At 34.1% G+C, this 13,619-nt stretch overlaps 1 protein-coding gene across 1 annotated transcript in view; it reads left to right on the top strand.

Annotated features, from left to right (window-relative positions):
• Positions 1 to 13,619, top strand: part of phldb2b (pleckstrin homology-like domain, family B, member 2b) — a 299,785-nt gene that overhangs the window by 163,614 nt on the left and 122,552 nt on the right. The window contains exons 7-9 of the mRNA XM_039745516.1: positions 5,409 to 5,801; positions 8,099 to 8,242; positions 12,389 to 12,526. Coding sequence (XP_039601450.1) covers positions 5,409 to 5,801; positions 8,099 to 8,242; positions 12,389 to 12,526 — 675 coding nt within the window. The remainder of the gene's footprint in view (positions 1 to 5,408; positions 5,802 to 8,098; positions 8,243 to 12,388; positions 12,527 to 13,619) is intronic.

Raw genomic sequence — 13,619 nt, 5'->3', positions numbered from 1 at the left:
CAAAAGCGCTTCTGTACGTGTTGATCTGTGGCTTCTGATTTAAATCCTTATTTTGCATCTGTGGATGAAGCAGTGAATGATGTTGACTGACAAAGGTTTACCAAAGTATTCCTGAGCCCTTTTCATGAAATCCATTAGACACGTGACTGTTTTTAAGATTGTGACGTCTGAGAGATCAGAGATCACAAGCTTTTCAGAAGTGTTTTTTAGCGCAACTCTTGACTTGGATTCCTTGAATCTTTTAAATTATATTGTGCACTGTATAGGGTGTAATGCACAAAATACTACTACTGTAATTTGGGTTTGGGTGATATTCTCAAAGTGTTGAATTAATTCACTTAGACAACTGTTGGCAAATTGGCGAAACTCGACCTATCCTTGTCCTTGAAGGTCTAGTCCTTTTTTAGGGGATCCATATATACTAGAACATGATTAACCTTTTTATGTCATCTTGTGTCATTCTTATTAGTCCCAAACTACCCCTTTCACAACTTTTTTGGAGTGTGTTACAGGTATCACAGTAATAGACAAATGCATATGGTAGTCTGCTGGACTACCACCTTAGCATTATATATGGGGTGATGGGTTAACTGCAGTTTTTACAGCTATCTATATTTATGAAGTTTTGCATAGCACTTTACCACAAAATAAACATAATCAGCATCATGGAAGAGAGTAATTTAGTAAATAGTTGATTTTAAACGATTATGTCTTGATGATGCATGGTCTTTATCCAGTGTACACAAAAATATATTCTCAAACTTGGAACTACATACTGAACCAATGTTGTATTCTCAGATTTGTTATCAGGCTTAATTTAGACCCCACTAGTTATTTTCTCTGTCAAAAACATCTTCAGTTTGACCTTCAGGGTTATCCTATGGTGCAGAATGTCCTTTACAGTGTCACACATTTTTAGTTGATCACAGCCAATAATCTGTGTATATAGCTGCATTAAAATATGTCACATGTGGACTATTTAAGCAAGTTCTCTTGTTTGTAGAGATTAAGGTTATGCCTAAAAAACATGTTTAAACTCAGTGTTTGTGCTAATATTAAGGTACATTTTCATAACCTCCATTAAACCTGTTAGGAGCCTAGAGTACTTATAAGTTAATGGTAGCATCTTATGTTTTATGAGATTCCTCTTGGACTGCAAGATCTGTTTGTAATGGAGTATAGCACTCTAATTTTCTAAGTCTAATATCAATTCCCTAAGGCCGAGCCCTTGAAAATTTGAGTCTGGAGCATTGTTGGATCATTGAAGCCACCATGTGTGATTATCAAGCTGTTGAATAGTTTAGGTAATTTTTTCAGCAGTAGCAAGCTCTGCCAGTTGAAAAAAAGTTTTGTGCTGCATCAGTGTACATTATTGTTTCCAAGCTGTGCATTTCATGAAATAACTCTGCACTACATCAGCATTTGTTAGATCTTGCAGGCTGCCTTGTATAGTAAACAGTCTATAATGTTATTGTGCTTTCTCCTCTTTTCAATCCTAAAATTAATTTTGCCTTGAAACAAAGGATTTTAATCGTGGTTTCTTGATACTTTCTGCATGCAGCACAGTACGTTCTGTGACTTGGTTGTGATGCTGTTCCCTTCCTGCAGTCATCACCACTTTCTGAAATACCATCCATATTTAATCCACTGAAAATGCTCCTCCAAAATTTGAAAAGTTATATTCCATTTATTTTTGTCATAAGGGTGCTTGTAATTATGTTTCTTTTCACTTCTGTCTTGTATTGAAGCAGTAGCGGACCAGTTTTTATTTTTTTATTCCATAACAAAGTATTTCTTTATTACCTTATTTATATTGTGATAAAAGACAAGAGGATTCAATTAACTTTTTTCGTTCTTGCCCTCACTGCCCCTGTTACTTAACAGTTAGTGCTATTTGTTTCTCTTGCTTGGTTTACAGACTTGATGCACAATTTCAGTATACAGTATTGCTCACTAGTGGGTGAGTGCATGGTAAGCCTGGTTAATACTTGACATATCTGAGTTGGTTTCAAGGGTCACATGGCAACAATGATGTCGGAATGCGGCAACACACTAGCTTGCATGCCCGGGGTTTTTGCCATGTGCTGCACTTCAATTTTTTCTAACTATGTGGCAAAGCCAAAATTGTAAAATTCAAGGAGAGGCTGGTTATGTGAATGCTCATAGGGTGAATATGATGCAACAGGTCTTCAACAAAACGCAAGGAAGACAAGCAAAAATATTTGTAGTGCATCTGTTTATCATACAAGTCCCTCGCTTATGAGAATATTATGCTCAACCTCTCTTCACCATTTTTGGTTAATAGATCTGCCACTCAACCTTCTCCTTCTCCTTTTCCCTTCTAACAGCCAGTAACAGCAAGCACGACTCTTCTCTCAATAGAGTTTCACTATCGTGAAGTTGTTAGGTATGCAACTGACTAGGAGAATAGTAGACTTCCCAATTGATGAGCCACTAGAAGTAGAAATGAATTTTGGTCAATGACTGTGCACACGCTTTGCATTGTGGTCTGTGCGCAGGGTTTAAGCAGTAATTATAAACAGAATGATCTCGCTTGCTATAAGCATCTCTCTTTAGAAGCAACACCCACATTAAGTTCATGCTTGAATAATTAGGTCTTTTGTTTTTATCAGATTGGTTTTGATTAGGAAACCATCATCTGGACAAAAGATCTGAAACATTTAGTAACCCACAGGGTTTGTGAGTCTGTAGTTTGGTTGCCTGGAATTAAGAACTGGTAGTCCTGGGCGTCTAGACTACCTGTTTTTATTTTTTTTCCCACCCCTACATCAATTTTAGAAATAATGTTTATTGAAAAAACAATGCAGTTAATTAGGTAAAGGATGAAATTCTCTTTATACTGTTTTTGTTTCAACACAAAGTTATTTTCATTTTTGTTAGCATTTTCCATACCTGTCCCAACATTTCTAGAGTTGGGATTGTAGTTTTTAAAATTTAGAATTTGTCACTGCACTCATTTAATTTTTACAAATTAATCAAAAAAGCTTTTTTGTTAACCTTTCGATTCATCCCTGCAACGTTTGCCATCAGTGAATATTTAACATGTATGGAAATGCAAATGCATTTTTTCTCTGCATATAACAATCAAGACGGCACAAAAGACAGAAAAAATTATGTAGGGCTTTGGCAATAGTTGCGTAAGCCATAGAATCTACCTTTGTAGCTTAAAGTGGTGGCAGCAGCATGTGTGAAGCTGAACAACTATGTCTGTCATGAGACTGTCACATCTTTGCAGTCATACTAAAACATTGAAGATCTTTATGGCAGTATGTCACCTTTATTTCCCCTGTTTTTTTTTTTTTTGGTTTTGTTTGGTTATTACAAGCTGCCTCATCCCATTCGAACTACAGGTTTGCAGAGTGCTAAGTGACCACCAAATCCTGAATTGCTCTACATATGTGGGGAGTCCATCCAATCTCAATCCAGATATGATCCTGACACTGAAGGTTCAATTAAATGGCAGATGTAAATATAATCCAGCTAAACTATATAATGATAAAATCTACGTATGAGAGGTACTTTAAAGGAAGTCTTTGAGAAAAAATTGTAGGTCATATGTAAAACTTTTTTATCTTATGTCTGCTTAAAACACATGCATTTTTGTTAAAATATTTTAATATGGAAATAAGTATAATTGAAAATTAACAGGAAAAGCTCTATAATTCTGTGCTATTTATTGAAGAAAGTACTCTTGACCAATGAATGAAGAGGAGATGCAAGTCTTCAATTCAGAAGCACGGAATTATGGAAATGAGCCTTTCCTGTTTACATTTTGCATGTTCTAAGCATTCAACTGGATAATGGACATGTGGATTATGCAACACCAGTAACATGAGATTTTTATAGAATATTTTCAGTGGATATTCTTCACATATTTGTTGGACAGAATTTGTCACCTTTAAATTCCATTATATCAAACAGTTTTCAGTCATTCTGCATGAAAACATGCAATTAAAACATTTTCTCTTTCATCACTACACATTATATGGGGTAAGAAATGTTTAAAAATATATACACTGTGTGTGTGTGTATAATATATATATGTGTGTGTGTGTGTGTGTGTGTGTGTGTGTATATATAATATACATGCACCAGAAATTACTGAAAAGGAAGAAAAAACAAAAGAGAAAGAAAACTTCTGACTTGATCACAGTCATGGCGAGACATTATGCAGATATATTGCTGTTGGTATAAAGGAGACCCAGTTTCTTGACCGACTTTTGCTGAATAATTCATTGGCTGAAAGTGTCAGAAAGCAAATGTGCAGCATTGGTCATAATGGTACTCAGTTTTTTGGTTTGTTTTTTTTAGTTCTGTCTTTTGCTGTTACCTCTAGGGTGTCTGACAGTGTGTCCTAAAACTGACCTTGCCCTTATAATTACCTTGTTGATTTGATGGGCTTCTCTTAAAGTTATGCTACCAACCCAGTACACCACAATGTAGGAAATCGCACTGGCCATCACAGAGTTGTAGAAGATGTGAAGGATGTCACTTCCATCATTAAAGGCACACAGTCTCCTAAGGAAGAAGAGTGTGCTCTGCCCCTTCTTATATATTTTCTCTATGTTCCAAGACCAGTCTGACCTGTCACTGATGTGGGCCCCCAAGTACTTGGGAGTTTACCACCTCTACAGCTAGTCCCTGAATAATGACCTGATATGAAGGCTTTTTGGTGCTGTGAAAGTCTATAACCAGTTCTTTGCCTTTACTCATTGCACCAAGAAACATACTTCTCCACTTGACACCTATTCATAGTATCTTATGTGAAAGGTAATGGTATGTCTGTGAATCTTAATCATCTCATCCATCTGACTGCAACTGCAGGCCAGGTAGAAGACACAGCTGGTGAAATCGCCTCAATCTAAAATATTTTGAATATTCAAGAGTGATTTTTTTATGTTTATTTATTTAAAATTTAGATGGACCCCCCATACAGCACTCCTCTCTTAGAAATGTGTGATTCCCAGAAGAAAACATGGAGGGGGTTTTGTTCCTTATTCTACAGACTGAATCTTTATTTATTGTTTTATTTTCAGAGAAAAAAATGTCTTTGACAGTTTTAAAGATGACCTGTATAGAGGTATTCCTAAATAAATGTAAAATACAGCAAATTGTAATCCTGAAATGTATCCTGCTTTTAACGATTCACAGGGTAAAATAAAACTAATGCACTTTCTCAGTACTGTACTAATAATTAAATTTAGGTTTGAGTAATTACATCACAGCATATTAACAAAAAAGGTGCTGCAGAAATGCTGTGAACACATCATTTTTCAGGCTGTTCCATAGTTTACTGCTTCTTAAAGCTTCTTTAGCACACATAATGCCTTAAACAAAGGCATACTGTATTGTATATTGAATGCTTACTTTTTTCTTTCTTCATGTAGGAACGTCAGCGTCTAGAGACCATTATGAGCTTGTGCTCTGAACTGACCAAAACGGACAAGGATAATGCAGTTACAACTGTGGCTGACCTGCAAAAAATCAACAAAGAACTTGAGAAACTCCAGTTAACAAATGAGGATCCAGTGTTCACTGATTCACTGCTTTGTCAAGAAAATGGTTATGACTCAAGGTCTAGAGATCCTTCTAGATCCCCAACGGTTTCTTTATCTGGATCACATTGCAACACCCTGTTTAATCACAGCAGCAACAGTGAGAAAGATGTTCGAGATTTCGGATTTGGGCTACTGCTAAATGACAGTTTGAAATCCACACTGCTGTCCTCTTCTAGTGCACAACTTTCTCCAAATGCCTCTTTACAGCATCGATCAGCAAAGGTATAATTTTCTTGACATTTTTTTTTTTTTTTTTGTATTTTAGGTGTGCATTTTTACATACTGTATCTTTTTGTTCACACTTTCCACTTATATAAACTCCAAACACAATAGTTTTATCAAGGATACCTACAGATACTTTTTTCTCTTTTTTGAACCTAACATTTTACTCTAATTAGACTCAACTTCAGCTGTGGGTCATCTGGAACAACTCCCTGCAGTGTTTTTAATGGTTCACATGTGATTAACATTTATTAAATTATGTAGGCATTGTAAATTCTGTTTTTAATATAGTATTCCTTGTTTAAGTTTATGTGCAGTTAAGGTGAACCATAAGTGTCAAGGAGATAAACTAATTCATTAATATATTTTTAATACATGTTAGATTTGTAAACATACTATGTTCTTGTAATTTTCAGGAAAAATGTATATATTTTACATTCTATCTGCCTCTCATGTCTTAATTTTAATGTTTTTTTCCCCATCTCACCTAGTACAATAATAATCTTTTTATTTGATTACTGTACTATCAGTTGTATTTCTTTAATTGTAGTGTACAATAGTAGTAATAAATTGTGGTCTTGGGTAATTTTATTCCATAAAATCAATACATGTTGACCAAGTATAATAGTTAATAAACTTATAAGATGATTTGAATAACAGCTATGCCCCAAATCCCAAGACTTATTTGACATTAGTATATATTTGGCAGAGGAAAGACATTTTTTTGTTTCTACTGATTCCCTAAATCTGCTAAGAAATTCCATCAAATTATGGCAGAAAACAGAACTGGTGGAAAATCATAATGAAAACATAATTTTCAGTCTAGACCACTTTAATAATATATTAGAATTGTGTGTTTGTGGTAAATACAAATAAATTTCATTTGCAGTATTTAATTTGGTACAAACAAGAAAATGTAAAAAGAAAATGAACTGGGGAATTAATAAATTTAGTGGAATGTTTACAGTAAAGAAGTTAAGATTTGGAGGAAGGTTACAACGTAGCACTGCTCATTTGAAAGTTTGACAACAGATGTTTTGTTTTTTGGCTAAAACTGATAACTATGTATGCTGTGATTGAGAACATTAATGTTTTCACATTTGAATGTGAGTGCCCTCTTTTATTAAGAATGCTTCACATCATTTAAATTTTTTCCTGTTATGTTTATCAGAGTTCCTGTCCCCTATTTAAGAAATTTCTTATTGTGAGCTTTTATATGTTAACACCAATGAACCTAAGCACTCGCTTTTATTACATTATATATAATGCCTTTGAAAAGTATTCACCCCATGGAAGTTTTCACATTTTATTATTATACAGCCTCACAGTAGATTTAGTTTGGCTTTTCTGAAATTGATCAACAGAAAAAGACTTTTAAAAGTGAAAACATATCTATTTTCTGTTTTAAGAGATCTCTATTCACTGTGACATGAAGGAGTATTGGTGTTGATCAATGTCAGAAATGCCAAATTAAATCCACAGTGTTTCAGTGGTGTATAACAATGAAAAGTGAAAATTCTTAAGGGGGTAAATCTTTTTTTTATAGACTCTGCATTTGTCTGTGGTAAGAAGAAAAATAAACACAGAAAGTGTTGGGGTACCATGGTAAACCCTGTGTAATTAGCAGTCTGAAAAAATAAACACAAGAAATTATTTTAATGTCACTATGACGTGAGACGAACTTCTTCTGCCCCAAAATGAAAAACGGAGACATTTTCACTTGGCCAGACAGGAAGAGGTGAGTTTAGCTGGTTGGGATCCGGAAGTGACATCATTAGGGATGCGATTGTCAGTCACTGTTTCTGCAGAGGGAGAAAGAGAAAAGGCCTTAGACAACAGCACCAACCTCCGTTTAGGAGTGTAATTACATTTCTATGAGCATTTAAGTTGTCTCCCAAGCACATGTGTGTGACACTGTGTTTTCTAGGCACTTTCACTATACATTTTTGTCACTGATCACTATACTTTCAAGTCCATTAGATTAGAAGTGTAATGTTAGAAATAAACATTCTTTATTGGCAGGGTGAAGTAGTAATTTGCATAAGATTCATAAAAAGAAACGTTCAAGATTCCAGCTTGCTTTCTCTGGAGCACATGGATATTCCTCAATTAAAGATGAGAAATAAAATAAGCACTCACCGTGCTCTGAACAATTTTAATACATATTGTTCTAAATCATATCAATCTGAATCAATATTCACTGAATATCTAATCTACCTTCTGTGAATGTTAAATTAATGACTGATATTTTTCTTAAATGCAAGTAGCAAGTGCATTCTTGTTTTTGCTGTTTACAGATTTCCAACACTTTAGAAGATGAGAGGATAAAACAAGAAATAATTTGTGTGGAGGAAGAGCGGATACATGTTCTTAATAATCTGGAGGAGCTAGAACAGAAGATCAAAGACCTCGGTAATCAGATGGAGGAGTCTGCACGTGAGGTATACTGTCCAACCATAACATTTATTTCTATAGAGAATTTTTATATAGCTTAGTGTATCTCCAAAGTGTTTAACAGGATGTCAAATAGAATGCTGCAAGAAAAAAAATAGAAATATAGTAGAAAAGAATAAGAATTAATAAACAATATACCAAAAGTAATAAATGAAATAAAGTTGCACTTAAATAGCACAGATAGATAAGTAATAGATAAAATATTACTTATTTCTAGTTTTGTTTTTAGTTCTCAAAATCAAGTCTGATGCTATGGTCAGAGGACAGAACAAATAAAGAAAATCTTCAAGTGGGGAAAAAAAAATTCTGCAGGGGTACCAGGACCAAAAGATCACCCAGCCTATCATTGCTTAAACTGTAACAAAAAAATTAAACTAGCTGGTAATCTTTATGTGCATTTACTCTTAATTAGAATTTTATGTCCTTTATCTTATAAGTGTTCTCTTAATCATTTTATTTACAGTCAAAAAATGTTTAGCTCTGTATAACAGAGTCACAGAAATTGCAATTAATAAAATTATATACAGTAACATTGCCCCTCTGAATTTTAATACCAGTTAAATTAATTGTAAAGTATTTGTTCAATAGTAGGAAGTATACACAAAGTCATCAGTGTCTATTCTGACTACTTTATTGTTGAAGACCTTCAGTAACCTGAAGTGTGCAGGGTTCTTGTAAATACTTCATCTTCTTTCGGCTGCTTCCTTTAGTGGTTGCCACAGCAGGTCATCTTTTTCCATATCTTCCTGTCCTCTGCATCTTCCTCCTGCCTTATACCTTTAATAGTTTTATAATTACATGACCATTAATATTCCAGTTTAGGAAATCATGTAAGGAAGATCTGAAATAAATTGCTTTTATTGTAATAACAATCCCGTGTACACAATGAAGTACGTATAATGAAACCTCAGCACCTTCAGTACAACCATATACTGTAGATAGAATAAAGGGAACTGTAAAACTCATTTTTTAATTACACTCCAAGATCAAGTTTTCTACAAAAACGTAAACATACAGAATAGCAATTTCAGATAATAATAAAATGATAATTCAGTGTCTAGAATTCGATTATTTATTGTTGTATCACTTTAAAATATTGGAATTTCTTGATAGCAATCCTTTACATGATGACAATATATTCAGAAAATCTTATGCTATTACAGTACAACTCTCTGTTTCCAGAGGTAGTACTGAACCTGTAACATCTGGTGGCATTTGTTTTTATTGTAAATTATTGTTTAATGAGTTTGCACATTTCATGCCGTAGATTCAGTTTGTACAAGGCTTTCCTAATATGGGTTAAAAAAAGTTAAATTACTGTATATGATGAATATACTTTATTGGTTAGATCAGTGGTTCAAGTTCAGTCTTACGCTAGCTACAGGTTTTTATTGCACAATCAGTGAGTCATTTTCCTTTTATTTGTTCTGATTGTTTAATTAACTGATTTTCCTTTACCTTTTATTTTGCCTTCAGAAAAGTACAGTAGTATCAGGTTTACATTTAAAGGAAATTAATACATTATTTTTTATGTATCTTTTAATGCTGCTTTTTTTTAATTCACTTTTTCTGGGGAGTTTGCTTTCTTAACTGATTCTGAATACTGGCAATTAATGATAAGCAGAGAAGACACCAGTGCAAATGACTCTGAATAATTCTAAATAATTAAAACGTTAAAAAAAAAAAGTAATTCTTACTCCTCTAAAACATACTGTATACATCCCTACTTCTTTCAGTAAAATATGACATTGCATAACCTGTTTGTATTTTTTACATCAATAAAAAAGCAAAGAATCTGGGAAATAACAGCTTATTTAATTAAGGTAGGAATCCAATTTAAAAAAAAAAAAGGTAGGAAGAAAACCTGCAGCCACAGAAGACCCTACGGACTGAAATTGAGAACCACTGGATTAGGTGACCAAAAATAGTACTGAGCAATGTAAGAGCTGAAGTATAAGGATGAAAATTGTAATTATTGTTTCACGTTAAAATTGCAGGTTAAGGTTATGGTAAGGCAGATTCATCATCATCATGCATTGTCCATGTTTTTATTTCTTGTTTTGTTCTAATGGAGCAAGCTAAAATGTATGATTTGGATATGTTTGTACACATTGTTGTAGCTGACAATTTATGTAGCTACTGGAAATACATAGAAAGAACTGTAAATGTTACAATTGGTTTTCTTTTTTTTGTTGAGGGAGGTAGAGTCTATTACTAAAGTGGAAAAACTATTGAAAATATAATGATGTGTAAACATGTTGTCAGTGTTTATAGGTAATTAGATATCTGGTGGTGCACCAAACGTTGGTGTGGTTTTTCAATTTGGAAACTGCACTGTTTTGTATATTAGATTACAGACTCAACTATAGGAAAATTTGAGGAAGTTTAAGCAGACAACTGGGAGGAAGAGAGTGGGAGGTTTTCTGACAGCTAATAAATTATGTTAATTTAAGACCTATTTAAGAAAAAGTATGAAAAAATTATAATATCCACCATATTTCAGTTTTGTATCTGTTATGGTATTCCCCCTTATTTTTGGATTAATTTTTGTAGCTGTACTTAAAATAAACTTGAGTTTATATTAGTAGTCATTTGTTTTTAGTTCATTCATATCCTGAAAATATTTATGCTGGTATGATTTTTTTATGCATTTCCTGCAATCCCAGGAAACCTGTGCAGAGGAAAAAAAATCAATGCTTTAGGTAAGAGGTTTTAGTGTACACAATTTATATAAATATTTAAAGGGAAATGTCACATTGTATATAAAAAAAAAAAAATGAACATACTGTATTGTAGACGCTTGTTATTTTTAAATAGGGTGGACCTACTGGGAAGCTCTGTGTATTTTTGTTTCCTGTCTATAAATTGTTCATCTCTGCTAACAAGTTGTATTTTGTTTTTGTTTGTTTAACAATTACTTTTACATTATTTTGTGATTGTTATTCACATGACTGCCTCAAGGTTTTCTGTAAGAGAAAGACAATATAATGCAAAATAAGCCTAAATATAATGTACATCAGTAAGCAAAGAGTTGGAACCTTGCCTTGGATCATTTTTAGCAAGCTTAAGTATGCTAACACAAATAAAGAAAATTCAAATAGATTTTTATTTAAATATTTTGTCAAAAAAACTTAGCAGAAGCAATTTCTTATCTCTAACATGCACATGTGTTCCCTAACAGTAACCTCTACCAGTGTTTGCAATAATCCTTCAAAATAATCACCTAAGCAAATTACTAAAGATTTGAGTCAGGTCAGACAGTGAATGGTCTCCTATATATGTTTGCCTGCAACAGTCCCTGATGTCAATGAGTGATCCTTAGAAGATCACATCTCCAAAGCAGTTTCTTAGTCCTACAAGTCAGTAGAGGGATCACTTTGCTGCCACATGTTGGACTTTGAGTTAATCTTGTCCACTTACATTTTTTCCAGCCATACAGTGTTTCTAGTGCACAAAGGAAAATGACTTCCATGGTACTTACAGGTACTTAACAGCACACGCCAAGACTTACTTGCTCACTGGTTGGCCCCTACTTTTTACTTGGTGTGTCATTTGACTGCTAGTATTACTTTTCCTCTGAGACTCCTGATGAAGTCATACCCTGCTCTCTGGCAATTTTGCTTGCTTATCCCTTCTAGTCAGCTTTTTTTTTTTCTTTTTTTGGACACTAGTAACAATCACGCCACTGGAAGCCAGTTATGTTGGGAAAAAAAAAAAAACACAGAGTGCATACACAAAAGACAGTAAAAAGGGAAAGCCACAAATATCAGAGATAACCTCCCTCTGCTTTAAGATTTCATGCTTAATGACTTATAACTCTTTGCGCACAATAATACTGTCATTACATACCAATTCAGAAGTCTCTATATTTAAATGTAAGACATTCTTCACTGACACATGCATTGTACTCATTTCAAATGAATGCAGTTATCATTTTTCCAACACTAGAATTGAGATGTTATCTTTTTATACAATACATATGCGTTTGCACTGAGAATCGGCATCTATTTGAAAGTTTAAAAAACAGGATAGATATAATGTATCCTGTTTCTGTCAGTGTATTCAGATGTATTGCTAAAGAACTTTCTGTAATTTGGTGACTGATTATGAAGATTAATTTTTTTATTTTACAGCTTGATATGGAGCGTGCATTGTTGGATGGAGAACATGATTCAGAAATGACACAGCTGCAACATGAAAAAGAAGTTTTGGACCAACTGAATGGGAAGATAGCTGAGCTTGAGACTAATGTTATTTCAGAAAAATCCAAGGTAAGATGTACATCTTTTTTATTACCAGTAAACCCCCGATTCTGTAAAGAATCGAAAATCTAAGAATGGCAATCACTTTCTGTTCACTCCGATCTTTGTAGGGATGAAAAATCATGGAGGGTGGGAGCGTCTTGGGAAAGTTTTTATTTAATTAAATAAATGTATTTGTACTAAAATTAACCAATTTATTAAAACTAAAACTGAAATTTAATTGTTATATTATTTAAGTCCAAAATGTCTTTGAGTTGCTGCACTCATAAGTAAAAAAAATACCGGAGTGCAAAGGTTTGAATGAAGTAAATTGGAAATTCATAAAATGATAAATTCAAAATAGCTAATCAAAAATTTCCTTATAAACAACATTTTTGGTAAAGATTGTTTCCTGTCCTTGAATCAGCTGTCCCTGGTATGGAGTAGTTAAAATGTTCACTTTAACATGACACGAATGCCGGACTCTTGAAAAGGCAACTTAAAGTTGCCCGTGTCCAAATACCGGATCAGATACAGTAGGTAAATCCCTACTTTGTCCATGGTTTGTCCTTGGAGTTTCCTCTGATATTCTTTATGATGAACAATTGCACAAGCCTTCCAAATGCTTCTCTCTTTGTTCAGTTGTCTCATTTACATGCCTATCCGATACCTGAGCTCTTTCTTTTTGGAGCCGTGACTCTTCGGCTTCTGGTGTTTCAGAAGCACGCTGTAGGCGCCTTCGTTCATTGTTTTTATCCATGTGGGCTCGTTTTTGTTTTTCTGTGGCTGTGTCGTTAGCTAGAAGTCGTTTGCTGTTAGAAATCATAATTGAACTTAGTTTTAACACTGAATTACCCTAATGTGATTCAAATAAGCCACACTGACAGCTGCTACACTGACTGCTGGCACAGTGGATTAGAGCACACTGACTGCTGGCACTGTGTAGTTGACTAGCTGCTGGCACTTTGGAGTGGAGAACACTGACTGCTGGCACTGTCAGCAGTCTCTACTACCTCAAGTTTAAATATGTCACCAATGGCAACTTGTTGGCGTGCACGCTTTACCTCAAGTTTACTTTACAGGTTGTGTTGTTTGGGTGCCACCTACTGACTCTGGGAAGCTG

Source organism: Polypterus senegalus, chromosome 2 (assembly GCF_016835505.1).
Source record: "Polypterus senegalus isolate Bchr_013 chromosome 2, ASM1683550v1, whole genome shotgun sequence".
NCBI classification, from domain to species: domain Eukaryota; kingdom Metazoa; phylum Chordata; class Cladistia; order Polypteriformes; family Polypteridae; genus Polypterus; species Polypterus senegalus.
The sequence above is the reverse complement of the archived record's forward strand: the minus strand, read 5'-3'. Positions and strand labels throughout refer to the sequence as shown.